Source organism: Poecilia mexicana, unplaced genomic scaffold (genome assembly GCF_051168715.1).
Source record: "Poecilia mexicana isolate PSO_F unplaced genomic scaffold, ASM5116871v1 scaffold_15, whole genome shotgun sequence".
Classification (NCBI taxonomy): Eukaryota; Metazoa; Chordata; class Actinopteri; order Cyprinodontiformes; family Poeciliidae; genus Poecilia; species Poecilia mexicana.
In genome coordinates, this window is record NW_028263384.1 from 12832454 (window position 1) to 12856161 (window position 23708).

General features: G+C 40.0%; 1 protein-coding gene across 2 annotated transcripts; it reads left to right on the plus strand.

Moving 5' to 3' along the window:
• Positions 1 to 29: 29 nt before the first annotated feature.
• Positions 30 to 23211, plus strand: pibf1 (progesterone immunomodulatory binding factor 1). 2 transcript variants are annotated; one of them, XR_015765545.1, is made up of 19 exons: positions 30 to 1258; positions 1995 to 2095; positions 2418 to 2616; positions 2735 to 2854; positions 3330 to 3463; positions 4178 to 4286; positions 4676 to 4795; positions 4884 to 4945; positions 5114 to 5239; positions 5550 to 5648; positions 12733 to 12898; positions 14070 to 14220; positions 15522 to 15612; positions 16108 to 16210; positions 18289 to 18419; positions 19439 to 19523; positions 20954 to 21026; positions 21419 to 21598; positions 23033 to 23211. XR_015765545.1 is itself a non-coding variant. In XM_014968171.2 (18 exons), exons 1-18 carry the CDS (start codon positions 992 to 994, stop codon positions 23084 to 23086), a joined length of 2298 nt encoding a protein of 765 aa, XP_014823657.2. In that variant the 5' UTR covers positions 30 to 991; the 3' UTR covers positions 23087 to 23211. The 2 variants fall into 2 exon arrangements, 1 of the variants encoding a protein (XP_014823657.2); XM_014968171.2 differs by lacking the exon at positions 20954 to 21026.
• Positions 23212 to 23708: the final 497 nt, after the last annotated feature.

Here is a 23708-nt window from a genome sequence, read left to right on the forward strand (position 1 = left end):
TTAGGAGGTTTGTACTGCACCGCAATACTTCGCCATACTGTGGGGGCATTTTATTGAAACACGCACAAAACAAGCACTAATACAAGATTTTTAGGTCAAACTGTAGATCTCTCCCGACCCCATTAGGGACAAGGGTGTACAGAAAATGGATGGACTGTAGGTCTGTTGTTGTACTTCTCTAAGTTCCAGTGTTTTATGGCAATTAAACAAATGCACGAACAGCAACAGCAAACACTTATCTATTTATGTATCATTTTGAAAATAAAATGATTAAAATGTTGAAAATTCCCCTGTCAAATTTAACCCCCCCACCCCCCAAAAGCAAGAAAAAAAAACCCTCAATAAATAAACAAAAACATAAATACAGCCAAAATAAATACACTTCAGTTCAAATTAATATTCAATTTTAGATCAGTTTCACTACATGGCTAATGTTGGAAAATAGAAGTCAGTTTTTAAGCATTAGGGTATTGCCCCATTTTAAACTGATTTTCCAATATTACTGCTTAACAACTAATCTAAATTAGTGTCACTTTCATTTTAAAAATATGGAAATCCTATTTCTGAAGTTCGCTTTCCAAGGTGAGCTTGACACTCACAATATGGCGGACAAGCTAACGTGTCGTTTCTACAAAGCGCCGTAGTCAGTTTGTTTACGATAGAGGGCGCTGTCGCTAACAGTGAAACAACAGTCAAACAACAGCTGGCGGTTAGCAAGCGCCACGGAGCGGGACTCTTGAAATTATTAACAGTTTGCCAGACTTTTTGAAGGTATTTCAGCTATGAATAGTCAGACAGAAATAAATATGTGATTAGTTCAAAAGATACTTAGCCAAAACAATACAGTAATGGGATTATTTTTGCTTCAAACTAACGTTTAAGAATTAATTCTTGAGATGAAACTGAACGCTTAGTTCGTCGTCTAACAGTCTCAGTATTTTGGACGCTAACTAGCTAAGAAGCGAAGAACAGCAACTGCAAAGTGGGGACTATGCCTCCTAAGAAGCAGCAGCTGAAGCCGACCGCAGCCAACGTCTCCAGCTCACTGGACCTGGAGTCCGAGGACCTCAGCCTGGAGACAACGGTGCCTACCACCGAGGATGTGTCTTCGTCCGACGAGCAACGCAACGGCTCCCAGAAGGTGACCCGTCAGCTGATCGAGAGGAAGGAGCTGCTGCACACCCTCCAGCTGCTGAAAATAGAACTTTCTCAAAAGAACCTCATCATAGACAACATGAAGGCTGACCACATGTCAAAGGTACCTGGACAGAGAGCCGGGAGAGAGTAGAGGTGGACTCACCTCAGTGCTTTCTTCATATTTGTATTTTAAAGCTACTAGTCAGGCTGCTCTATAAAATCAAATAAACGCACTTTTATTGCGTTAAAGAACAAAAAGTGATGGTCTATTTATTTTGCTGCTTCCCTGTAAACATCCACTTTTCAAAAACCAAGCTTTCGCACATACATGCTTCTGATGACATCACACAAGGCTTAAAGCCGTTAATAAGGGCTCCTTTAAAGGAGTGCGCCCATTTCAATCCATCAATCAGTCTCTTTATTTATGTTAAACTTATAGGCCTGTAATCCAAGGCCGCTTAGCCAACAACAGCATAAACAAACTTCCATGTTAGTTTGGCTGATTTAAAATTAAATTACTATTTGATTACTTTTCTGTTTATAACCAGGCAATAAAAAAATATTGATTGTCCATCAAACAGAGCATCTGCAGCGCATTTCTGCTGATGAAGAAGTAGGAGCTGAAAGCGAGGTGGGGTCATTTCGACCGTCAGAAATGCTTGCCGACATTTTGTTTAATGTCTGTAGAACATTTCTGTAAGGTTTTTATTTTATTTTATTTTTTTGCATCACATCACCATTAGGGACTAGACTAGCTCACTGGAGCTCGACCTGACTTACATTTGTCTCCCTGCGTTAATCTTTCTGTACACTCCTCAAACGCTTCTGTGCGTGTGTTGATCAAATTTATGTTGCAGGTCGAGGAACTGGAGGAAAAGCTAAACGACGCCATACATCAAAAACAAGTGTTGTCGCTTAAACTGGACAGCCAGCTCAAGCTCGCACAAGAAGAAAACAAGTAAGAAGCAGTAGTAGTTATAGATGATACATCTTTGTCTTACTGATGCTATGTCTTTTTTCTTTTAGGGAATATATTCCTAACGGACAAAAAATAGGTGTGAGCAAATAGGCTGACAATTATTCTATTGGTTCTTTGCAAAAGTGAAAAATGGTTTGAAATACATTGGATTTTTTGTTGTTGTTTTTCTTGTTTGATGGTTTTTTACTTTTTACATGCAGCAAAAAAAAAAAAAAAAAAAAAAAAAGTTGTTGGAAGGAAGTGTTGAGCAAGCTTAACGCCAGAGTTATCTGCGCTAACTAACAAACGCCGTGTTCACCAGGAAGCAGCAGGCTCTGCGCAAGCAGGAGATGGAGACCATCCTGCTGAGGCAGCAGCAGCTGGAGGAGACGAACCGCCAGCTGTGTGAGAAGGCCGGAGAGCTGCGGCGGTCTCTCCGAGATCTGGACATTCCCCAGGACCGCTACCAGGAGCTCCGGGGCGTGCCCGACGACAGAATCAGCATTCAGGAATACGTAGCCGTAAGTACGAGGGAGCGTCCCCGCGTCGACGTTTCCCCCTGCTGATAGCTGAGCCCCTCTTTTCAAAAGACTGAAAACGCGCAACATGGCGACTCTTCTCTTTGTCTCGTGCGTTCAGATGCGTTTCTATGAGGCTGTGACTCCTCTCCGCTCTCAACTGACTCAGCTCGGTGAGCAGAGGAGCTACCTGGCCGAGGAGCTGGACGTACACAGAAACAAGATGAAGCTTTTGATGGAGGTACATGAGAGAAATATCCCTCACCATTCTTAATCTTTTTGAAATGATCTTATGGGACATATAGTGGACATATTCCTGGGAGAAGCCAAAGTAACGAGCTGTAACCCTGCAGGCACGAATAGCGACGACAAGATAACAATGTGGTTCAACTTCGTTCGCATTGACTCAGAGTCGCTTAAATGCCTTAGAGTTGAAGACATCTTCAATACAAAAAAACCCCCTCTACATCCAAACAGAAAGCTTCTATAAAAACATCCATATATTTGATGCTTCTTAATATTTCTTTTGTTGCTTAATACAGGGAGCACAATTCTGCTACAACAATTTTTTTTCCCCCACTTTAAGAATCTTCAGATGTTTGCCGACTTCTTTATTTTTTGTTTGTTTGTTTGGTTGGTTTTGTGGCACTGACATCAAATGAGCATCTCTGTGAAACATTTTCAACATTTGGCCCGTATTCGGCAACATCCCTCAGAGCTACGAGGAAGAGCGGCGGCTGCGCTCTGAGCTGGAGCTGAGGAGCCAGAGGCTGACCTTAGAGCTGGCCGACACCAAACAGAACATCCAGCAGGGCGACTATCGCAGAGAGAACTACCCAAATATCAAGCGGTGAGGGTGTGTGTGTGTGTGTGTGTGTGTGTGTGTGTGTGGGTGTGTGTGTGTGTGTGAGATGATTCCTCTACACCTATATTTCTTAGCTTTTTTTTAGAGCAAAAATACTGAAAAACATTTGAAAAGAGGTTTAAGCTGTTCAGTATTAGTAAAAAAAAAATGTATTAAAAAGCTGCATGCTGTTAACATCTTTTCTTATATTTCATAAAGGCACATTTTACTGGTTTAAAGATTTAAACTTTTGAGGGATGAAGTTTATGAGCCATTCATATAGAAAATACAGGCTACATACGTCTTTAAATTTGTTGCTACTTTTGCATATCTTCAGTAAAGGTTGTATTATACAAAAAGCCATAAAAGTACCACTTGAATACATATAATACCTTATTTTCTTTATTTTTTTTAAAATTTGGAATGAGTATGAATAATGTTTATTAAGTGCTTTCATTTAAGAAGCACTTATTAGTTCTTTTTATATTTCTTTAAAAAAAAATTCTAACGCAGTAGAGAACTTTCACAAAAGTATTTACACATGTAATATTTTATGAAAATAACTCGTTCATAATCCGAAAGCTTGTTTCAGATGTAGCTTTTCTAAATGCAACTGCTAATAACATCCTTCCATCAATAATGTTTTGCATGATGTTGAAAACCTGCATTTGGAAGTCGCACATGAAGCTGCGTGTGTTGTGTTCCGCTGTAACGACACAGGGAGCGCGATGACTTTGAAACGGAGCTCAAGGAGTGGAAGAGGAAGTTTGAGACGGTGGACTTGTCTCACGCGGCGCTGACCAGAGAACGGGACACACTGAGCAACGAGGTGCTTCACGCAAACCCAGTCTATATGGTTTAAATGTCGTTCGATTTTTAGTATGTGTGTACATGTCTGAGTTTGAAGAAAGTGTGAAAACATCTCTTAGCACATTTGAAAAAAAAAAGAAATCCTAATTGAGCTAAAACGTGTTTAATCAAATTTGATTTCAGGCAGTGGGGGAAAAAGGGGGTTGAAATTGTGCCCATGGAAACCTTAGTTGTAAAATATTTGTCTAGCTTGGATCGTTTTTCTTTCTGAAACTCATTGAGATTGTCAAAATCTCAATGAGTTTTAAAAATGAAAAGAAATGTTAGTTAGAATCCCCAACTTAACATAACAACTGAACGTTTGGTCCGCTCATTGACTCCTTCTCCTTTAACCTCACTGCCCACCAGGTGGCGACATTGCAGCAGTCAGTGACTCTCCTGCAGAAGGACAAGGAGTACCTGAACAGGCAAAACATGGAGCTCAGCATCCGCTGTGCACACCAAGAAGATCGCGTAGACAGACTGCAGGTCCGAGAGGCTTCGTCCTGTAAACAAAGCGTTCGGGAGCGGGAGGCGGTCACATGACTTGCTCCTACTTCCTGTTTTTGTCCTGCAGGTACAACTGGAAGACACGAAGAAAGCCAGGGAGAACACGTATGAAAAATATGTAGCATCCAGGTGAGATCCACATCAGTCACAGAAAGCTCATGCTCCACTTCGTTCTGCTGCGAAACTTTACTTAAAACACTTCAACATTTTCCTCTCGCTCTGGTTATCTGGAAGAGAACCTTTAACCAAAAGAATTAGTGCTTTTATTCTTATATTCTCCTTATTTGTCCACCGCAGGGACTACTATAAGTCAGAGTACGAGAGCAAGCTCAGAGAGGAGTTGGAGAACATCAGACTGAAAACCAGTCAGGAGATCGAGAACCTGCAGAGAAGCTCCAGAGAACTGTACGAGAGGGAGAACAGGTCTGAAATCTGAAATATTTAATACTAAATATTAAATACTGTCATCTTGATAACATGTATTTCGATTCCTAGCTTGATTCTTATTGTAATTGCCTGTCGTACTGGCATAATTGGCCCTGTGACTGAGTGACGGCTTTACTTCTTAAGCTGAGCTTCCTCATTCTCGAGTGCTTACATATTTACCTTCATTAACTGCAACGCTGTTTGCTGAAACATTAAATTGTACTTAATTACTTCTTGGGAATCTTGAGTGCTCGGATGTCGCGTGAGGGCTTCCTGTCTTTAACAGCGCGTTGGTTTCCGTTTGCAGGAATTTGCGCGAAGCCAGAGACAATGCAGTCCTGGAGAAAGACCGAGCCGCCGCCGCCGAGAAGGACGCTCAGGCGAGATACGACCAGCTGCTGGAGCAGTGAGTGGTTTTTTTTTTTTATCAGTCATCAGTCACATGTGCCACACATAAATGCAGTTTCTCTGGAAAGTATGTGGCACACGGGTCGGAAAACAGCGAAGATATATCGCAGCGCATGCACCGCGTTGCATTTAAAAAAAAAAAAAAAAGTCATAGTGGCATCTAACTCTGCTGCTCATTCAGGTTTTGGTGAGTCCTTATCGTCGTTCTGTATGCTAAGAGTCAGCTTGATTAGCAGGAAGCAGTTTCCTTTTTAGGAGTCAGTCATCTTAGCAGGTGCCATAAATCCACGCTTATTCACTCTGAAGGATGAACAGTGTTTATTTCCATTGAGCTGCCATTGATGCATGAGAGAAGAAAAATAACCAGACTCTGCATTAACTGAAAATATTGCAAATATAACTACCACTTCAGCTAAAACAGAAAGTTATTTACCCGGAGCTTATCACAAATAAACATCAAGAATTACATCTGTGTTACTAATCAGTAAATATCTACTCGCTACTAGGGGGGCACTGATAAATCGGCTCTGATTTCCTTAATTTTTGGAGATCTGTGATCGGCCGATACTTTCATGCGAAGCCAATCTCCTCCACCCATCTTATCTACCCCAGCGAAGATCTAAAAAAAAAAAACAACCACCGTCCTCTACTGCTCTGCCGTGAGAGAGGTTTGACTGGTCGACACACACGCCAGACCATGTCTGCATGTTTGCAATTATCAATAGTCACGCCACTGTTGATGACTCAGCCACTGTCTTGCTATGTTTTGCAACATTTCAGACAAAGAAAATCGGTATCGGTCAAAATCGTAATCGGCAGGTCAGGCTCGTTAGAGAAAACCGCAATCGGTACTCACCGCTGCTTCACTAAAGAAAAGAAAAGAAAATTCATTTAAATATGCACCCTGCCTATTGAAGAGAACTATATAGTCACCTGGGAAAGAACACTAAAGATGATGATAATTGACTGGCAAAAAAAAGTCTAAGAGTTTTCCAAAAGCAGAAAGTGTCGATTTGTGACTTTATCGGATGATTTTTTATCTAAAAAGTTTGTTCCTCTTTAACCGAGAGCCGGAAAACCTCCGCTCCAAATTAAAAAATAAAAATAAAAATTAAACATTGGTTCCACCCTGCACATTTGCTGATATGAATTTTGAAAATCTGATTGTAGTAACTGTATTACAATCAGAAATAATTTTTGCCTTACTTTAACTTAATGATTGCAACTTAACACTCTGTGGAGAAATGGAGGGCATCACATGAGTTTTGGACAAACTTTGCCCCAAATAGACAAAAACATACAATGCGGACAAACGGAGCCGAATATCCGGGAACTGGGCAATCCTTTTTTTTTTTTGTCTGGAGGGGAAAACATTTTACTGGAAGTGTGTTGAAAAACCACGTGTCTCAGTTTCACAGCAATCTCCCTTCAGGGATGGATCAGTGCAGTGGGAAGGCCATAACCCACGACTGATATTTCCACATTCATTCGTCTTCCTGTAAACTCTTGCTTGCAGTCACTTCAGAGGTTAAAACTTGGCAGGTCCCATTCAGCGGTCAAACACCCCGATCGGCGTTTCAATACGTGGCTGAGTAAACATCATTTCAAATCTTTTCGGGGGTTTTAAATGAGCAAAATAAGGTGATGAATTTCATTTTATCCAGCTCTACCCACAACACTCTTTCACACGAGTTGTTAGGCTTGTGAGAAAATAAAGAACGAGAGCTTAGCGAGATTCTGCTTTCTTCTTGTTTCAGGGGTTTGCTTTGGCTAAATCTCCAAACGGCCCCACAGGACTTGCAGAGAAAACAAAGTTCTGTAGTTTAAGTTCCCATCTGATAACCGGTGTGTTCATCTTCCTCCACTGGATCTCTGCATTCCTCTTAAGACCCTGAATGCATCCGAAATTTCACTAGCAGCTCTGGAATTGTATTCGTCCACACTGACCACTTTTACATTGGTTTGTTTTTCCAAGCTTTCATTTTGATGTAGGGATTTTTCGTCACTTATTAGTCATTGCTTGTGTTCTTGTGTGAATTACAGTTTGGACAGAGCGACATTTTTGCTTTCCTTTCTAATCCTTGTGGAAAGAATGAAAGTCGCTCGCTGTCCTTTGTTTACGGAATTAAAATCACAACATTCTTGTCATGAAAGAGACATGCCTGTAGCCGCAGCTTTGAAGATGACTTTATGACGAGATTTAAGTTTGGTCACCTTGTTGTAAAACGCAGGGAAGTCAAGCTGTAAAACTTTAACCGACATTTTGTCTCGCTTGCTTCACTAAAAGGCAAGTTAAATGTGAGGTGTTTGACATAGTAAGTTATTAAGCTATTATATTTTTCATAATTGAGGTAAGTCTTATCTCGAGATCCTAACGCTTCAAAGCGGTGGCAACCACGTCGAGTTGCTTTGACGTCAAGAAACTCTGGCTTCCAGGCTTCAGTAGGAATTTTGTTCCCAACTGGAACCAGTTTCCCAGGCTCAGTGCTCCCTTTCTGTGGAAACGCAAGGAACTTGTTTCAGACGAAGTGCCGGTTGCAAGCAGCTTTGAAGAAGCAGAGCTAAACAAAGCCACATCATCAGCGCAGAAACTGTCTGCTAGGAGAACAACGACGGAAAAAGGAACGTCAGATTCAGGAGCTATGATTCTGGGTTTTATTTATGTACTTTATTTTTACTGTTGCCAACAGAGACGATTAAACACAATTGTGTTTTACATTTTACAAACTTTGCAACGTTCATTTATAGATGGTGAAGATTTTGCCCCTGTAGGCATCTGCAAAAACACAAAACCTTCCCAAGTGTTTTTTTTTGTCTAGTTTCTAGTACATTTGAAATAAGAGACGACTAACTTACAAATAACTTTTCAGCAAGATATAGGAGCTTGAATTAAGTAAATAATTCCTTAATATCTATATTTTTTTAAAGTACTAGTTCCATTTGACTTATGGGAAAATTATCTTGTAAGTGAAATAATCTGCTTTTATAGAATCAATATAAAGGAGTTTTTACTTAAAACAACCTCCTGTATCTCGCTGAAAAGTTACTTGTAAGTTTCTCTTAATTCAAGTGTACAAAGATATTTGCTCTAGAAACTAAGACAAAAAAACGATTAGTAAGATTTCATGTTTCTGCAGTGTGAGAATTCCCTTCGTAATCTCTGGAAATGTTTTCCCATCCCTGTCTGTTAGTCATCAAAACGTTGATATATTTGGCAATTTGGCTATCACAAAAAAAAAAGAAAAGAAACGTGTTCTTAAATAGTTAAACAGATATCTTTATTATATTTGTTTATGTTCAGCTCCAATTCCTGTGTGTGTCAGAACTCAGCTGCAGTCTGTCACTGGTGAATGTCATGGGCGTGGCGTTAAGTAGGCGGCTGCGGTTTTCCGGGTCTTTCTAAATAACCATATGAAAACTTTACTAGAACTCCAGAGGTCACAAGGAAGTCGGAGCGGAGACCCGGGAAGACTCACTGCTGAAAAATCTCACTCTCATAAGCTGGAGATTTTAACTGCCAGGCTGGCCGCAGGATCCTTTTGAAACTTGCTGGGTTTGAAAAGAGAAGTAGATGTTGCCCTTTAGTCATTTCCCCCAGTAATTAGTGTCTGTCGCTGCTACAGGCAACAATTTCCGTGTCAGTTTAGACCCTGAACGTCCCGCCGGGTCGGGTCATGACCTTTCTTGGAAGTTTCGAGTCTTGGACAACAATCGCAAAAAGATAGTCTGAGATTTCACACAAACGCACACAAAATGTGCTCTCGGACATATTTTCAACTTGGATTTTGATTTTTATGGAGGCAGGTGTAACTTTCCATGCTATCCGCCGCATTTTGATTTAGTTTACTTTGTATTTTATTTCATCGTGACTAAGACTAAATTAAAACAAGCTCGATGATTAATATTTGTGAAGGGCGATTTTGTGATTCATCTTTTTTTTTTATGGTTTTGGTTGTCTGTCGTTTCATTTATTGCTGTTTTGGTTGACGTGTTTTATTTTGGATAGCTAAAATTTAATTTAGTTTATTAATTACTAATAATTACTGGGATAATTTATGGTCCAGCAAAATTTGTTATTGTGACAGGCCTAGTCATGAGGTACATAAAGTATCAGGGCATAATTTTCAAATGATGACAATAAAAAAAAAACAGGCAAAAAAAAAGATGAATCATTTTCAGTTGTTTTGCAAATACCATTCTGATAAGTGTGGCATGGATGTGTTTTTAATCCCGTTTAATCTGAAACCCATAAATAAAATAACAGTCCAACCAATGATTATATCATCTGGAAATAGAAACGGTGACACAACTGCAAACTTACCTTCATTAAACAGAGAAGTAGCCAAGATGACTGGAGGATCTCCAGTGATCCATTGCTCAGGTAGACAAAAATAATTACTCATATCAAAACCATATGAGGAATGTGTTGGAATGACTTGAAAGTAGCTGCTTCCAGATGCCATCCATCCTATCTGACCGAGTTTAAGCAATTTGGGTAAGAAAAATGGTCAAATAGTTCAAGTTCTGGATGTCCAAAACCAGTAGAGATGGGGTGTTTTTTTTTTTTTCCTGTTTGTTTTATTTCCAAAAAGAAAAATTAGAACACAATTACGCACTGTGTTGGTCTGTCACATAAATTCCCGGTAAAAAGCTCAATGTTTGCCGATGTAATGTGACAAAATGTAACCAAAAGAAAAAAAAAGTCTAAATATTATGAATGCTTTTGGAAGGCACTGTAGATATGCACACACAGCAGCAGCAGCAGCAACAGCAGCGGTAGCGTCCCTGCCCTGCGTTACTACTGCATACCAGTCATTTGTCCGAATCCAAACCACCAGCTGTTGGTGTTTCCATGCACTCAAACACACATAAACTTTGCTCTCCCTCTTGCTCCCTCTCTGCTGCGCTCACATTCTTTCTCTGCGTCGCATCGCATGCCAGCAGTGACAGATGCTAGCCTCAAGCCCTTAACCCCTAACCCGACGCATGCCACTATTTTTGGGGCGAAGAATGAGCAGGACGAGCTTGAAAAGGCGTCAGACACCGAGTGCAAGCTCAGATGTCCGTGCTGGGCCTCCTTACACAGGATAACGCACCGCCTACTTTCCCTTAAACAAATAAATACCCACATTTGTTCAGTTTTCACTTTCGCCTTTAAAAGAAGCTAAACAGTTACTTTCACCAAATCCTCCCGAGTCTCAATATTGCTGCATGTATCTGTTTTTTTTTTATCTTTAAAATGACAGGAAGTCAACATTGTGTCTTAGGAAAAAAAATCTTTTTTTTTTTTTTTTTCACACAATTGGGAAGTGGAGCTTCTTTGCTCAGAGATGGCAGCTGCCATTTATAAAAGAAGGCATAAAATTTCAACCATGTGTACTTGTCCGTCCGTGTGAGCGCACAGCTCGAGCCTGCCCTCCGTGGGTGATGAAATCTCATCAGGTCAGCTGTAATCGAGAGTTATTAATATTATCCAGCCGTCCACCATGGCTCGATGGAGCCTGTGCCCGCGTGCTTGAGCGCGGCTTGAGGAGCGTTTCCAATCGGAGAAAGTAAAGAGTTTTAAGCTGTTTGACGCCTAAGATAAAAGCCGATTTTGTGTAAATAAATAAAGCAACATATTCTCAGTTAAAGATGATAAAATAAAATAAAAACAATTCTGGGGGAAAATATGAACATGAAATGTCTGCTCATCAAAAAAAAACAAATAAATGACTCATCCTTTTTTAGTGAAAATGTTTCTTTGGGTTTTTTTCTCTTCTTTTTTTTGTTTCAGTTTGTGAAACAAATTTGAATGACGGAAATAAGCCGGGTAAAATTAAAAACCAGTTTTCTAATAAATATTTCATTATTGAAGTGAAAGAGTTACTCAAACCCAGCCACGCCCTTGAGAAAAGTGTTTGCCACCTCACCATAATTGTCCGGTTGTACCAGAGTTGACCTGAGATCGAACTCATTGGCCAACACCCGGGGCCTCGTGACTGCCTGACCTGTAAAATCTAGAAAGTCGCGAATTAATCCGGTCCGATGACTCTAATTGACCAAAAAAACAAACAAAAAAAACGAAATAAAAGATGATTTATGGAAGTTCAAGAACATGCAAGAAACAATTGAATTGACATGTAACGGTCCGAAAAGGGTCACAAAGCCGTTTCCAGGCTTTCCTCTAAGCCACATATTTCCCCTCAGCGATGGAGAAATTACGGAGCAGCCATCCAATCAGAATTACTCCGCAAGCATCAGTGACTCATCAGGGGCTCACAAAAGAACCCAGAACAACACGTAAGGCACTTCATGCCTAAAATGCTTCAGCTAAGGTCAGCGTTCATGACTCAACAAGAGTGGTTTAGTTATGTTCTCTTGCAGATTGGTGTGGATAGTTTTTTTTTTTTTTTAATCCTTAACTGATGAGTTTCTCATTAGAAAACTGTCTTTTGTACTTATGTTTCTTCTTTAATGTTTCTTTAAAAAAAAAAAAAAAAGAAGAAATAAATCTGTAAGGAGACATCCTGTCTCCTTTTCTTCGTTTCAATAAATTGTTAAAGAGCAAAAAAAAAAAAAAAAAGAAAACACCGTGTTGATGCCAGGCAGAAGCACCGAAGATCAAACGAGATTAAAATGCGCCTTAAGCGGACTTGGGGGAATGATTCACTGCTTGGCTTACCTGCGAGAGGTTATCTCATGTAATATGTTTTACTGCCAAACGTGGATGCCACTTCAGTGCTTCCCATGAACTGTTTATCGCTCAAGGCATACCAACCAATCTATTTTTTTATTTATTTTTTGTCGATTTCCAAACATGGAGATGTAAGACAGCATGCCATGTGACCTTGGATGTTCATTTATTTAATCACTCGATATGCCGGCTCAACCACTCAGCTTAAAGCCGAGGTTGGCTTTTGTGTTAAACGCTCCTGTAAAACACCTACAGCGTTTTGTTTCCACGGATCGCCTTAATCTGTCTGCACAAAAGCCCGTGATCTCAGGGTTTTGTTTTTTTTTTTTTTGTTCAGTCCACGTGCTCGCAGTTATTTATCGGGGCGTGTGGTTGCATGCGTTCGCTCACTGCTCTTATTCCGCAGGTTTCGTCAGCTCCAGCTGGGCACTGACAGCCGGGTGGCGGAGCTGTCCAGCCAGGCCAAGCTGCACTCCTTCGAAGCCGAGCGCGCTCACTTGCTCAAGGAGGAGACGGCGAAGGCGCTAGCTCAGTGCCAGGTGGAGTGTGAGAAACAGCAGAAGAAGCTTGAGGTACTCAGACTCAAAAAAAAAAAAAAAAAAAAAAAAAGGAGTGATTTGGCATCACGTCTCAGTTTTCTTGTCAGACACGTATATGATCTCCTCTAAGGCCACAGCATTAAAATGAAATTGTTGTTAGATGACGATTGGCTTAGTTTTTATTATTTAGACAAAATCCTCTTTTTCAGACATACACACATTTCTATTATTCAATAGCAACAGAGTCATATTAGAATGATCCCCTATGTTTTTTTGAGGGGGCGGGGGGATTTGCAATAATTTATAACCTGAGAAGCAGAACCAAACATGGAGAAGCTGCTTTCAGCTTCTATGCACCATAAATCTGGAACAAACTTCCAGAAAACAGCAGAAGAACCGAAACACTGAGTTTCTTTAAATCCAGACTAAAGCCCCGCCTGTTTAGATTTGCTTTTCAACCATAATAAATGAAACATTTTGATGTGTAACGATGGCACTTGCCAAAATGTAATGTTTACTGGTTTTCCCAATTGTTTGACTGTGTGCTGTCTTCTTGACTTTGTGGTTTTGTGTCTTTATGATGTCAAGCACTTTGAACTGCGTTGTTGCTGAAATGTGCTACACAAATAAACTTGATTGATTGATTGATTGTGACATAAATTAAGACCGTCTAATGCGCAGACGTGTTACATAACCAAACTTTTGCAAAGTATTAATTTTGAAGTGGGAACTTCCTGCTGAGGCACCGGTTTTCTTTCTGAAGAACTGTTCAACAGCATCTGAGCTTGCAGTTGTATTTCAACATCCGACTGCTCTGACCCGCAGGCGTTTTAGTCTATCGCGATGAAGCCTTTGTTGGGGCTGGGATATTTTTCAGAATAAAATATGTATTGTTACGACATGCTGTTCGTGCTGGTTTTACGGGTAGACATGCTACGCTGATGATAAAGGTGGTGTGTACTTCTTTTACAATTAAAAAATGTAAAAGATCACATTTTAAAATTTAATTCAAATGCAGCAACACTGATTGTTGTTGGTCTTTTGACACGGCGCCTGTCGCTTTAACTGCTTCATATCTGCCACGAGAAGAGCTTTATCCAAGTAAATGTTTCATTTGCTTCGTCACATTTTGATTTTGATTTCAGTTGCACAAAATGGTGCAAATAAATAGTTTGTTCTTGCTCTTTATATTTCTTTCCCTCAGTTATTGACTCAGGAGTTTTACAGGCTCCAAACGTCGTCCGAGAAGCGGGTGGCGGAGCTTCAAGCCCAGAATGCCGAGCAGGCGTCCCGACTGGAGACGTACGAGAAACTGGAGCAAGAGTTGGACCAGGTCACCATGCAGGCGGCTGAAAGTAAGCTCACAGCTCTGCCGTTGCTCAGGCAGGAAGTAAAACAACAAAAAGGGATGTTCTAATCCGTACATTCAAGTTCAGCAGCAGAGAATGTGGCAGTTTGTGGGGATCAATGAGAAAAGATTGTCAATTGATTCCAGTTTCCTTTGAACTCGTTCGCAAATACAGGTTCAACTCAATAAACTAGAATGTTGTTTGTTCATTTATGATTTATAATTATGACACATCATGTAGAATAATTACACCCAGGCTGATGTTTTAAGGCCTTTATTTCTGTTTGTTGTGATGATTTTTCTCTCAAAGCTAATAAAAACATCCATAAAAGCTTAAAGAGCTGACAGAGCAGCTTCTGATGATCTATGCAGAGCTTGAAATATGGAACTGACCTGGGGGGAGGGGGGGCATCTCATCACTTTCTGAATAGATAATTATTTTGCCTTAAATATTCTGAGAAGGGTTGCCAAATCTTGTTAATTGTTTTGCAAGAACCCACAAGGGGTAAGTATGGAGCATGTACCAGAATGTCTGTCTTAATCTGAAACTGGTAAAGCTAATAAACATCATGTCACATTGGATCAGGTGTTTTGAATAAAAATGAGTAATCAGGGAGAAAACAAGGAGCTAAATTCATCCCATACAGGCTGTCCTAACAACTTCCAACCTCAGCAGTTTTTTTATTTGAAAAAGAAAGCATTTGGTAATTATTATTTATGTACTCTGATGTGAATCAAATGATCCATAAGCTAGCTAGCTATTATGTCAGGGAGTTCTAGCATGTGTGCATGCTTGGCTAAAAGAGTTTTAAAGGCAAATACAGGGGAACTTTATCTATGAGATGTTATGTTATTTAAAGCTGCAGTATGTAACTTTGACAGAAACATGTTTTTTTTTACGAATTTGTTAAAACTGACCATATGTTGTGCCAACATAATCGGTGAATTATTTGAGTTCCTCCACCTTCTCCCAGTGCTTCTATTTTCATGTGCAGAAATGTGACTCTCGCTTAAAAACAACCAATCAGAGCCAGGAGGAGAGTCTTAGCGCTGTCAATCCTGCTCGTGTATGTGCTGTAACTGTGCTAATGGCGACAAAACAATTTTTTCCACCGTCATCGGTGGCTTTGCTAACTGGCCTGCGCATTCATGGCAGGCTACGCTGTGCGCCAAGAACCTAATTTGACAAACGACCCTCATATATGCGCATATGATTTACTAAGATGTACTTTTACCTGCACAGAGCGAAGACGCGTACGTTATGCTGGTATTTGGAGATGTTTACAAACTGTATTTGCATCTTACCAGTTGAGAATGAGGAGGAGGCAGAGAGAGTTCTGTTCTCATACGGATACGGCGCAAATGTTCCCACAACGGCCAAAAGAAGACTGAAGCAAAGGTAAAGTACAAGACACTACACGTCTCAATCATTGTTCTCTTACCAAATCGATGGCCTCTGTTTGCACAACATAAAAAAGAAAACTTCATAAAATGTGTTTAAAACTGGAGTCGGTCATTTTGACTTATATTCATCTTAATTTCTGTTATTGGTCAGCATCTCCCCTCTGTGCAGTAGCACTATTAATGCCAGCTATGTTTTAATTAAAACCTAGTGGAGTTAAACGGAAACCTGTTCAATTAGGTTGAAACTTTGAAGCATCCTTTAAAACACCACTTTCAATCCCAGTAACTCTCTCAGAGGAACATTTGGCTTCTTTTCAGGATAAACTTCCCTTAATTGTTTGAGTTCCAGTGTATTTCAACAGTGTGCGTCAGTTCTAGAAAATCCTGAAACTTTGATTTTCAGTGACATGCAAATGAAGACGACTGTGATCTTGTTAATGTTGTAAATTCTGTAGCTGTGCCTGTGTGTGCGTGTTCCTCTGTTACGCAGCGTTCATCTGGCTCGCCGGGTGCTGCAACTCGAGAGGCAGAACACCTCACTGAGGAGGGACCTGGACAGACACCAGAACCAGGCGGGACAGATGTCTCAGGAGGTACACTCACACAGAGAAACACACACTGCATCCACAGGTGTGTGTGTGTGCCTGGGGAACATCTTCGTTGGAATAGGTCTAATGTATTATTAATGTTTTTAGCAAATAGAATCAAGCACATACATGCCAACACGCTTGTTTTCTCACCACCACGACTCTCCCACAGTAATGCAGACTCTGGTTGCTTCACAGCCATCAGCGTCTGTTTGATTTGCAACCACAAATAAGTCAAGAGTCAAAGGAAATTCAGAATTTGCATCTTAAAGTTTAGTTTAAACTTTAAGATAATGCCGAAATCGGCAATTTACCGAAATGCCGATTTCGGGAAAGAAATCGGCATTTCTTTACCGATCAAAGTCCGCTAAAAGCTGGACTCTGATTGAAACTAAAATATAAAAAGATGCAAGAACAACATTAAATGTTTTCTTTTTATTTGTCATTAATTATTCGTAATGAGCGCAGAGGTGACGTCACACTGTGTGCGAGTACAATTGCTGTAAAACAGAGTTTTACTCTTTTAAAACAAATACAGGCAACAAGGTGCCTTTAGAGTACAAGTACGTCGTAAAATCTTTTGAACAGTCTGGAAAAAGTTCATTATTTGTAGTTGTACTGTCACACCAAATATCCTGGGTGGATAGGAGACCATCAAACAGATGTTATTTCAGCCTCTGAGCTGCAATTATGACAACATTGCGTCAGTCCAGCATTACATAAATAGACAGAAACACCTGAGACAACGTGAAACCTCAAAGGAATTCTGGGAAGTTTACCAGTATCACAGGAATAACATCAAAAGCGGCAAATTTAATCATCATCCGTTGAAGACAGAAACAAAATTCATTGCATATTTTTATTCGTCCTGTTACACGCACAACTTTTACTAGATATCATCATTCACCACATGACTTATCAGTAAGAGTCTTTAAAGCCATTTTTGTTTTTTCTTTTTTTTGTTTTTTTCCAACTTCTAAAACGAAGCCAGGAAAATGACAAGTTGTTCAAGAACCTACAATAGAGTTTGCATGAGCCCAGTCTCTGTACCTGTCACACTTGTTGACACGATGAATGGAAAATGGAGTCAAAATCCATGACAGCGTCGCTCTTCACTCTCCAAACAAACTCTTTGCACCGATCACCGACCCTTTGTTGTCTTTGGCAACTCGTGTGCGTTCATGTGCGTGCAGCAACAATACGGCTTCAGTCTTGGATTTGCGTGTCGAACTTGGCGGTCACGTGGCCGCCACTCGTGCACCAATGTCTCAAAGTCATCCGTTGAGGGTTGAGGGTACGAGCTGCCGGTGTGCTCACTTTTTTTTTTTTTTTTCACTCGCTGCTGCTGCTTTGTTAATCTGAGGAAAGCTTGTGCAAAGTCGGAGTGGAGTGGCCGGCCAGATCGGAGTCTAAATAGACCCGGCTTTCAGCTGTCAGCCGAGATTGACTGGTACCCGTCTGGAATACACGATGATTCATCGAGTATAAAAGAAAAGAGTGAAAAATGACATTTCCTTTTCACTTGAAAAGAGCCAGGGTGTTACCCTCTTAGCCACCCACACAGATGCCCTGACTAACTCGCTATTGTTCTCACTCCTCCACCTAGCCGGTATTCACTACTGACTTGCAATAAAAATGGCTTAATGTGTAACAGCCTAACTTTATTTGTTGATTTTAAGTACGATAGTGACTAAGAGACACTGCGGATGCTTTTAGTTGAAAATGCAACCCAGATATGCCGGGGGGAGGGGGTGGGGGGGAAACGCTTTTCATCACGCCTGCTGATATGAATGATACGTTACAAAGGAAAATTATTCAATTAGGTCAAACTGGATTTTATTTGAGAATATCAGATTTGGAGAAAAAAAAACAGCTTTAAATACTATGTAAAAATCAACCAAAAAAGAAAAGCACTTTCCCTTCCGCTTTGAAAATATGCACCGTTTTGTTGTTGCACCAGCGCATAAAATTCTATTCAACAAAACGCGGACAAGGTTTTATTATGCCGTGTCAAAGTCAGACCCTGTAAGAAGAAATGTCCAAAAATAAAATGACTGCTCTGTCACTTGTGTTTTCAACCCCAGCTGTCCGCGGCCAACCAGCTGCTGCAGCAGACTCAGCAGCCTTACAGCTTCCTGATCGACACGGTGAGAGAAAAGGATGCGGCGATCAGGGCGCTGAGGGAGCGCGTCTCCTCTCTCGAGGACGACGTCAGGTGCGTCTTCCTCCTCAACGCACGTACGGACGTATGCCTGCGTCTTTCGGTGGAAGTTTGCATTCTTTCTGTAACCTGTTCTTCACCTGCCGTATCTCCCCCCCGTTTCCTGGGCGTCTTCTGCTTTATCTTCGTCTCTCATCTTTTGTCTCTCTCTCTATCTGATAGAGCCCATTTTACTGTCTCACATGCACCTGCTTGGTATTGACCTATATTCCTGCTGTTGCCCACTGTTTTTTTTGTGCTGCTTGACAAATATGCAAGCTGACAGACTGCAGGTTTTCGCTTGCTGATCGCTACCACTGTGCGCTCACCTGGGGCAAGCAGGAGTATGGGGCAAAAAAAAAAAAAATCCTTTTTTTAAACGCCGTCTAGCTTCTCGATCCTCCTTGCATCTGTCAGGGAAGCTGAAGTCTCCCTGTGGCTGTGCGGGACTATCTGTTGCAAACGGAGACAGAGCTCTCAGGAGATTGTCATTTCATGTTTGGGTCTCTTTGATAGAACGAGTTTAAATCCCTTTCCCCCCGCCCCCTCCTGCAGATTCCTTTGAACGGTGATCAGACTGTTGCTTTAAGATTGATTTGCTTTCAAAGTGCACCGCCACAAGTTCCAGCTTGTTTTACAGACCTAGATGGAAAATGTTAACAGCGCAGTAATATGTTGGTTGTAATTTTTTTCGAAATTCGTGACTTACTCTGATAATTAGCTGGTGATGAAGCAAACAAACACCTGTTTTTAATACTCGTTTTATGTTCTTGGTTTTGTTTTCCCTTCAGGCTAAAACAGAGCAGGAAAATGTTTTTTTTTTTTTTGTTTGTTTTTTTAAATTCTGTATGCCTTTACGAGTATGTTGAGCCTAATCCTTGCTGACACTGAAGACAACTGAAGTGCAGTTTAATCAAAACTACAAATATCTACAGCAAATATAACCATTTTACAAGAGGTGCTTCAGAAAACTGTGTGCTATTACAGAAATCATTTTCTATTTGATCTGATTTGTTAATGTTCTCCGCCTGCAGTTCTTTGAGGAAAGAGCGAAATGCTTTGCAGCAAGTGAAGAATGACATGGCAGCCGACCTGGAGCGACTTCTCAACAATAAAGAGGTAGGTACAGTGCCAATGATCATAGTGATATTTTTTATGAGTTTTGAAAGAGAAGTCAAAAGCAATTTTTATTTTGTGTTTTCAGCTGGATAGTGGAAATACTCATCCTTACCATTTCTGGGAAATTTTTGCTATTCAAGGCCAAAGCCTGCTTTGCTAACACAGTGAATGTGTTTTTTTGTTTGATTCCCGGTTTGTTCTGTTGAAAATACAGCAAAAGTTTGGTAGGGACAGTAAAGTTTGGTGGTTATATACACAAACAGATTCATATCTGTCACATATTCAACAACCCTCCGCTTCAGCTGTCAATTTCGAGGACAAAGATCCTGCGAGCGTACATGAACACATTAAAAAAATTAAGTCCTTTAATTGTCAGAATAAATGTGTAACAGGAGTGAATGAATGAGTGAGTTTCTGCATTAGAGGAAGAAAGCGGTGCTGTCGCTCTGTACTCCTAACTGCCCTGATTTATATCTGCTATGCAGTAAATTTGTTCATAATTGCTTCATTCAATCAAATTATAGTCAGAATAATAACTCTTTAGATAGCATTTAAATCATAACCTTCGGTCTGAAATACACAATACATTGGTTAATCGTGGTGAAATATTTCTACTCTTCAATCTACTGTTTCTTGTTTTGCTTGAGGTAAACGTTCAACACTCCAGGAGAAATTTATTTGGGTCATCATCTAAATGTGAGAAAGTCACATAAAAGTTATAAAAATAGGAATTTGATCCACCAACACAACTAAACAACATTCTTTCATGGACATGTTTAGTAACTGAATGTACGCAAGCTATGCCAGGCTAACTGTATTAGATGTCTGTGTTTTGCGATTTTTAAAAAAATTATTATTATTAATATTTTTACAGGTTATACGCCTCCACCAATATTTTGTTCAATTTCTTGTAAAGCTCAGCCACATGCTCTTCTTGATGAACAATCTTTCTGTTGTAATTCTGGATGGTTATTCGTTCTCATTGACAGAACTGACATAGTTCATTCACACACTGGTTCGATTTTATACCAAATTCACGGCTTTCAAGCACAATTCTAAAACTTTAGGTTGTGTTTCATAAAGGTTATTGCAGGTGTTTCAAGTTAACCTATTTTTATCTTTTTCAAAACCAGTTTGGATGTTTTGGATTCCTGTCTTGTTGTAGCAAACTTGACCAGACCTTTGACCTTTTATCTAAAACAACATAAAAAAAAAATGTTTTAAAAAATATATCAAACATTTTACGCATACATTGTAAAAGCGACTTCACTAAACTATTTTTTTAACAGAAAGAACGTCTCACATTTAAACAACAATTTGTGTGAAGAAGATATTAATAATTGACCAAGTAGTTAGATATTATCAAGTTATATTATCAGCTAATTGATAAGCTTGACTAATTTTTCTTTTTATCACACTGTGTGTTGCAGTCCATCCTGTCAGACTGGGTGTGTATGTGTACACATCGGAGTGTGTCTCCAATCCAGCCGTTTGCTTTACAAAGTATGTGCACCGTCATAGACAGCTGTTCCTCAGCTCGGCTGTTTGGGATGCCACCATGATGTGTGTGTGTGTGTGTGTGTATGCGTTTATGCATGTATGTGACATGCCGAGGCTCATGTCCTCAGATGTGATAAATAGAACCGTGAAATTACCCCCCCCCTCTGTCCTGCTGGTAGCACCTCTGCAGACCCTTTAAGCTCGCTGCTTTATATGCCATGTGTTATCAGATTCGTAACGACGCTGATTTTTAGGTAAATATGACAAAGGAGAAGATTAATATTTATAATATAAAAGAGAGTTTCTCATACTTTTCTGTTTATTGATCAAGTGATAATTATCTACACCGATAATTATTGTTATTATTTTTTTGCATAACGTCCGTGACTCTCCAGGAGTTGGCAATAATGAAGCAGGCCCTGATCGGCTTGCGGTCCGGGCTGAGAGTGGACCCAGACCTGTTTGGAGCCGGTAACGGCGCTACGAGGGCCTCTGGAACAGCAAAGCAGAAGTCCAAACGTGTCAGCGGGACCGACGATGAGGAATCGTCAGACAAGCCCAAACCTACAGTTTTTGTAAGCGTTGGTCACACCCTTTAATGAGTCACACCAATTTAACCAGCGAGGACAAAAGCTGAGACAAAAGAACACTCGAGTCTGACATGAAATAATTAATTGCTTTCCTGTCGTTATTGTTATTAACCTTTTTATTTCACCAGGAAAAGAAAAAAAAAATCCCTTTCGGATTAAACATCTCTTTTTACAAGAGAATCCTGGCCAAGACCGGTCCTGGTTAGTTTCATTTAAGCTCTTTAGCGAAGTCCATCCGAGTAGAGAAGAGTTCTGGAGCAAGTCCCAGAAGTGATCCGAAACCACTAATAGTCCAAATATAGACTCTGAGCAATGATCGGGAGGTTAAACAGTAAAAATGCATTTATCGCATTTATTTTATGCGATAAATGCATAAAATCTAACAACTTTGACGTATAAACACGTCACTCAACAGCATGCACTTTGATGCACTTTTAGGAGTTTAATAAAAAAGCCAGATGAAGTTTAGGAGTGAAAACTAGTTCTCAAATGATCTGTTTAAAGAACAAGCCAAAGCTGGAAGATGCAATAAACCAGTTGTGCAAGTGTGCACACCCTTAAAATGATTCTGCTAAATCACCATTTGATCCATCCACCTGTTCAGCTACTCGGACCGTGGACATTGTCAAACGTAGTTCTGGATTCTGGCTCAAACAGTCAGTCCTACGTCTGAAGGTCTGGGGCAAAAAAAAATGACCAGTGTTAGTTATTTATATCTTCAACAACCTTGACGACGAACCCCCAGTTTGATCGGACGAAAACCAGCACCGCCATGTTCCCCTGTGGTGAAAGACTTATTTGTAAATAAGTTCTAAGTTTGTTGTTGTTGTTCGGTTTTAAGTTTGGTTTCGTCACATTGTCCCACAAGGCTTTAGGAGATATTAGCAAAGCTTAGATGTTTTTTAATTCATAATCCCAGAATATAATTCATTCTTTCAAACCTACTTGCTAGTCAAGACATTTGAAGAACGCAGGAGATTGTTGAGTCGCGTAGAAAAAACCGAAGACTCCATTTCATTAGAAATCCTTGCAGCTCCTCCAGTCTTCTCCCTGCTGCTTATTTCTGTAACTTATTAGCTGTGGTTTTTAAATCTAAATTGCACAGGGATACGTGCCACATTATTTGTGTGGGACTGGAGAAAAGGTTGCATTTTAACGAGGGTGTTTACACTTGTTAGCCAATAAATAGGAATTATCTCGTAATTCCTTCATTTTCTTTCGGATTCAAAACAACCTTTTCTATCAAGGAACCTAAAGTACTTTTTTTCCAATTTAGGAAAAAATTGGAACGGCCATGTCAGACCTCAATGAAAAACAGAAGTTGGTGTTAGCCATGAAAAGTCTAATTGGTTCATCGGTTGTTGACTCATACGAAAATCAATAAGGTTTTTATAAATTTCTTCTCTGTTTTGTTTGCAGACCAAAAAAGAAGCTCCTGATTGGTACCAAAGGCCAAAGCAGAAATACAAATAAAAATTCACACAATGGCACTCACTCAGGATTTAAACAACTGTACATTCCAGTACTCTAAACCTATTTTTTCTATTGTAAATTGTGTTACCTTTTAATAACTTTTCAAATACAAAACTAGAACCAGTTGTTATCTGTGTTGGAGTTTTTTTTGTTGTTGTTGTTGTTGTTGTTGTACTATTCCTCACCAATTGCACCAAAATTCCTTTTATGTTGGCAGCATTTGGTTTGACGCCGTTCATTCCTCATCTTTTTCTGGCGACACTTGCTGGTTGCTACAGACAAACAACACTGCAGAAACCTTAGCCTTTGATTTGCACTAGCTGAAACTCCTTTGGCTTTAAATATAGACATACTAGGCATGCCTTTATCATTTCAGACCATGTTCTGATTGGTGTCATATTAAACTCAGTCACACGGCTGCTGTGAAAGCTGGGCTGTGACATTTTCAACTGTTTTCTGTTAACACTTCAAAATATTAAATACAAAATGGTGCAAATCTAGCTTCCATTTCCTGGTTGACATGACTCAAGGTCTTTCCTAATTGACCTTTAGTGTTTTTCTTTTGACTGTGGAGATTGAGCAGATTAATGACGACTTTATGATGTGAAGAAATCACTGGTTT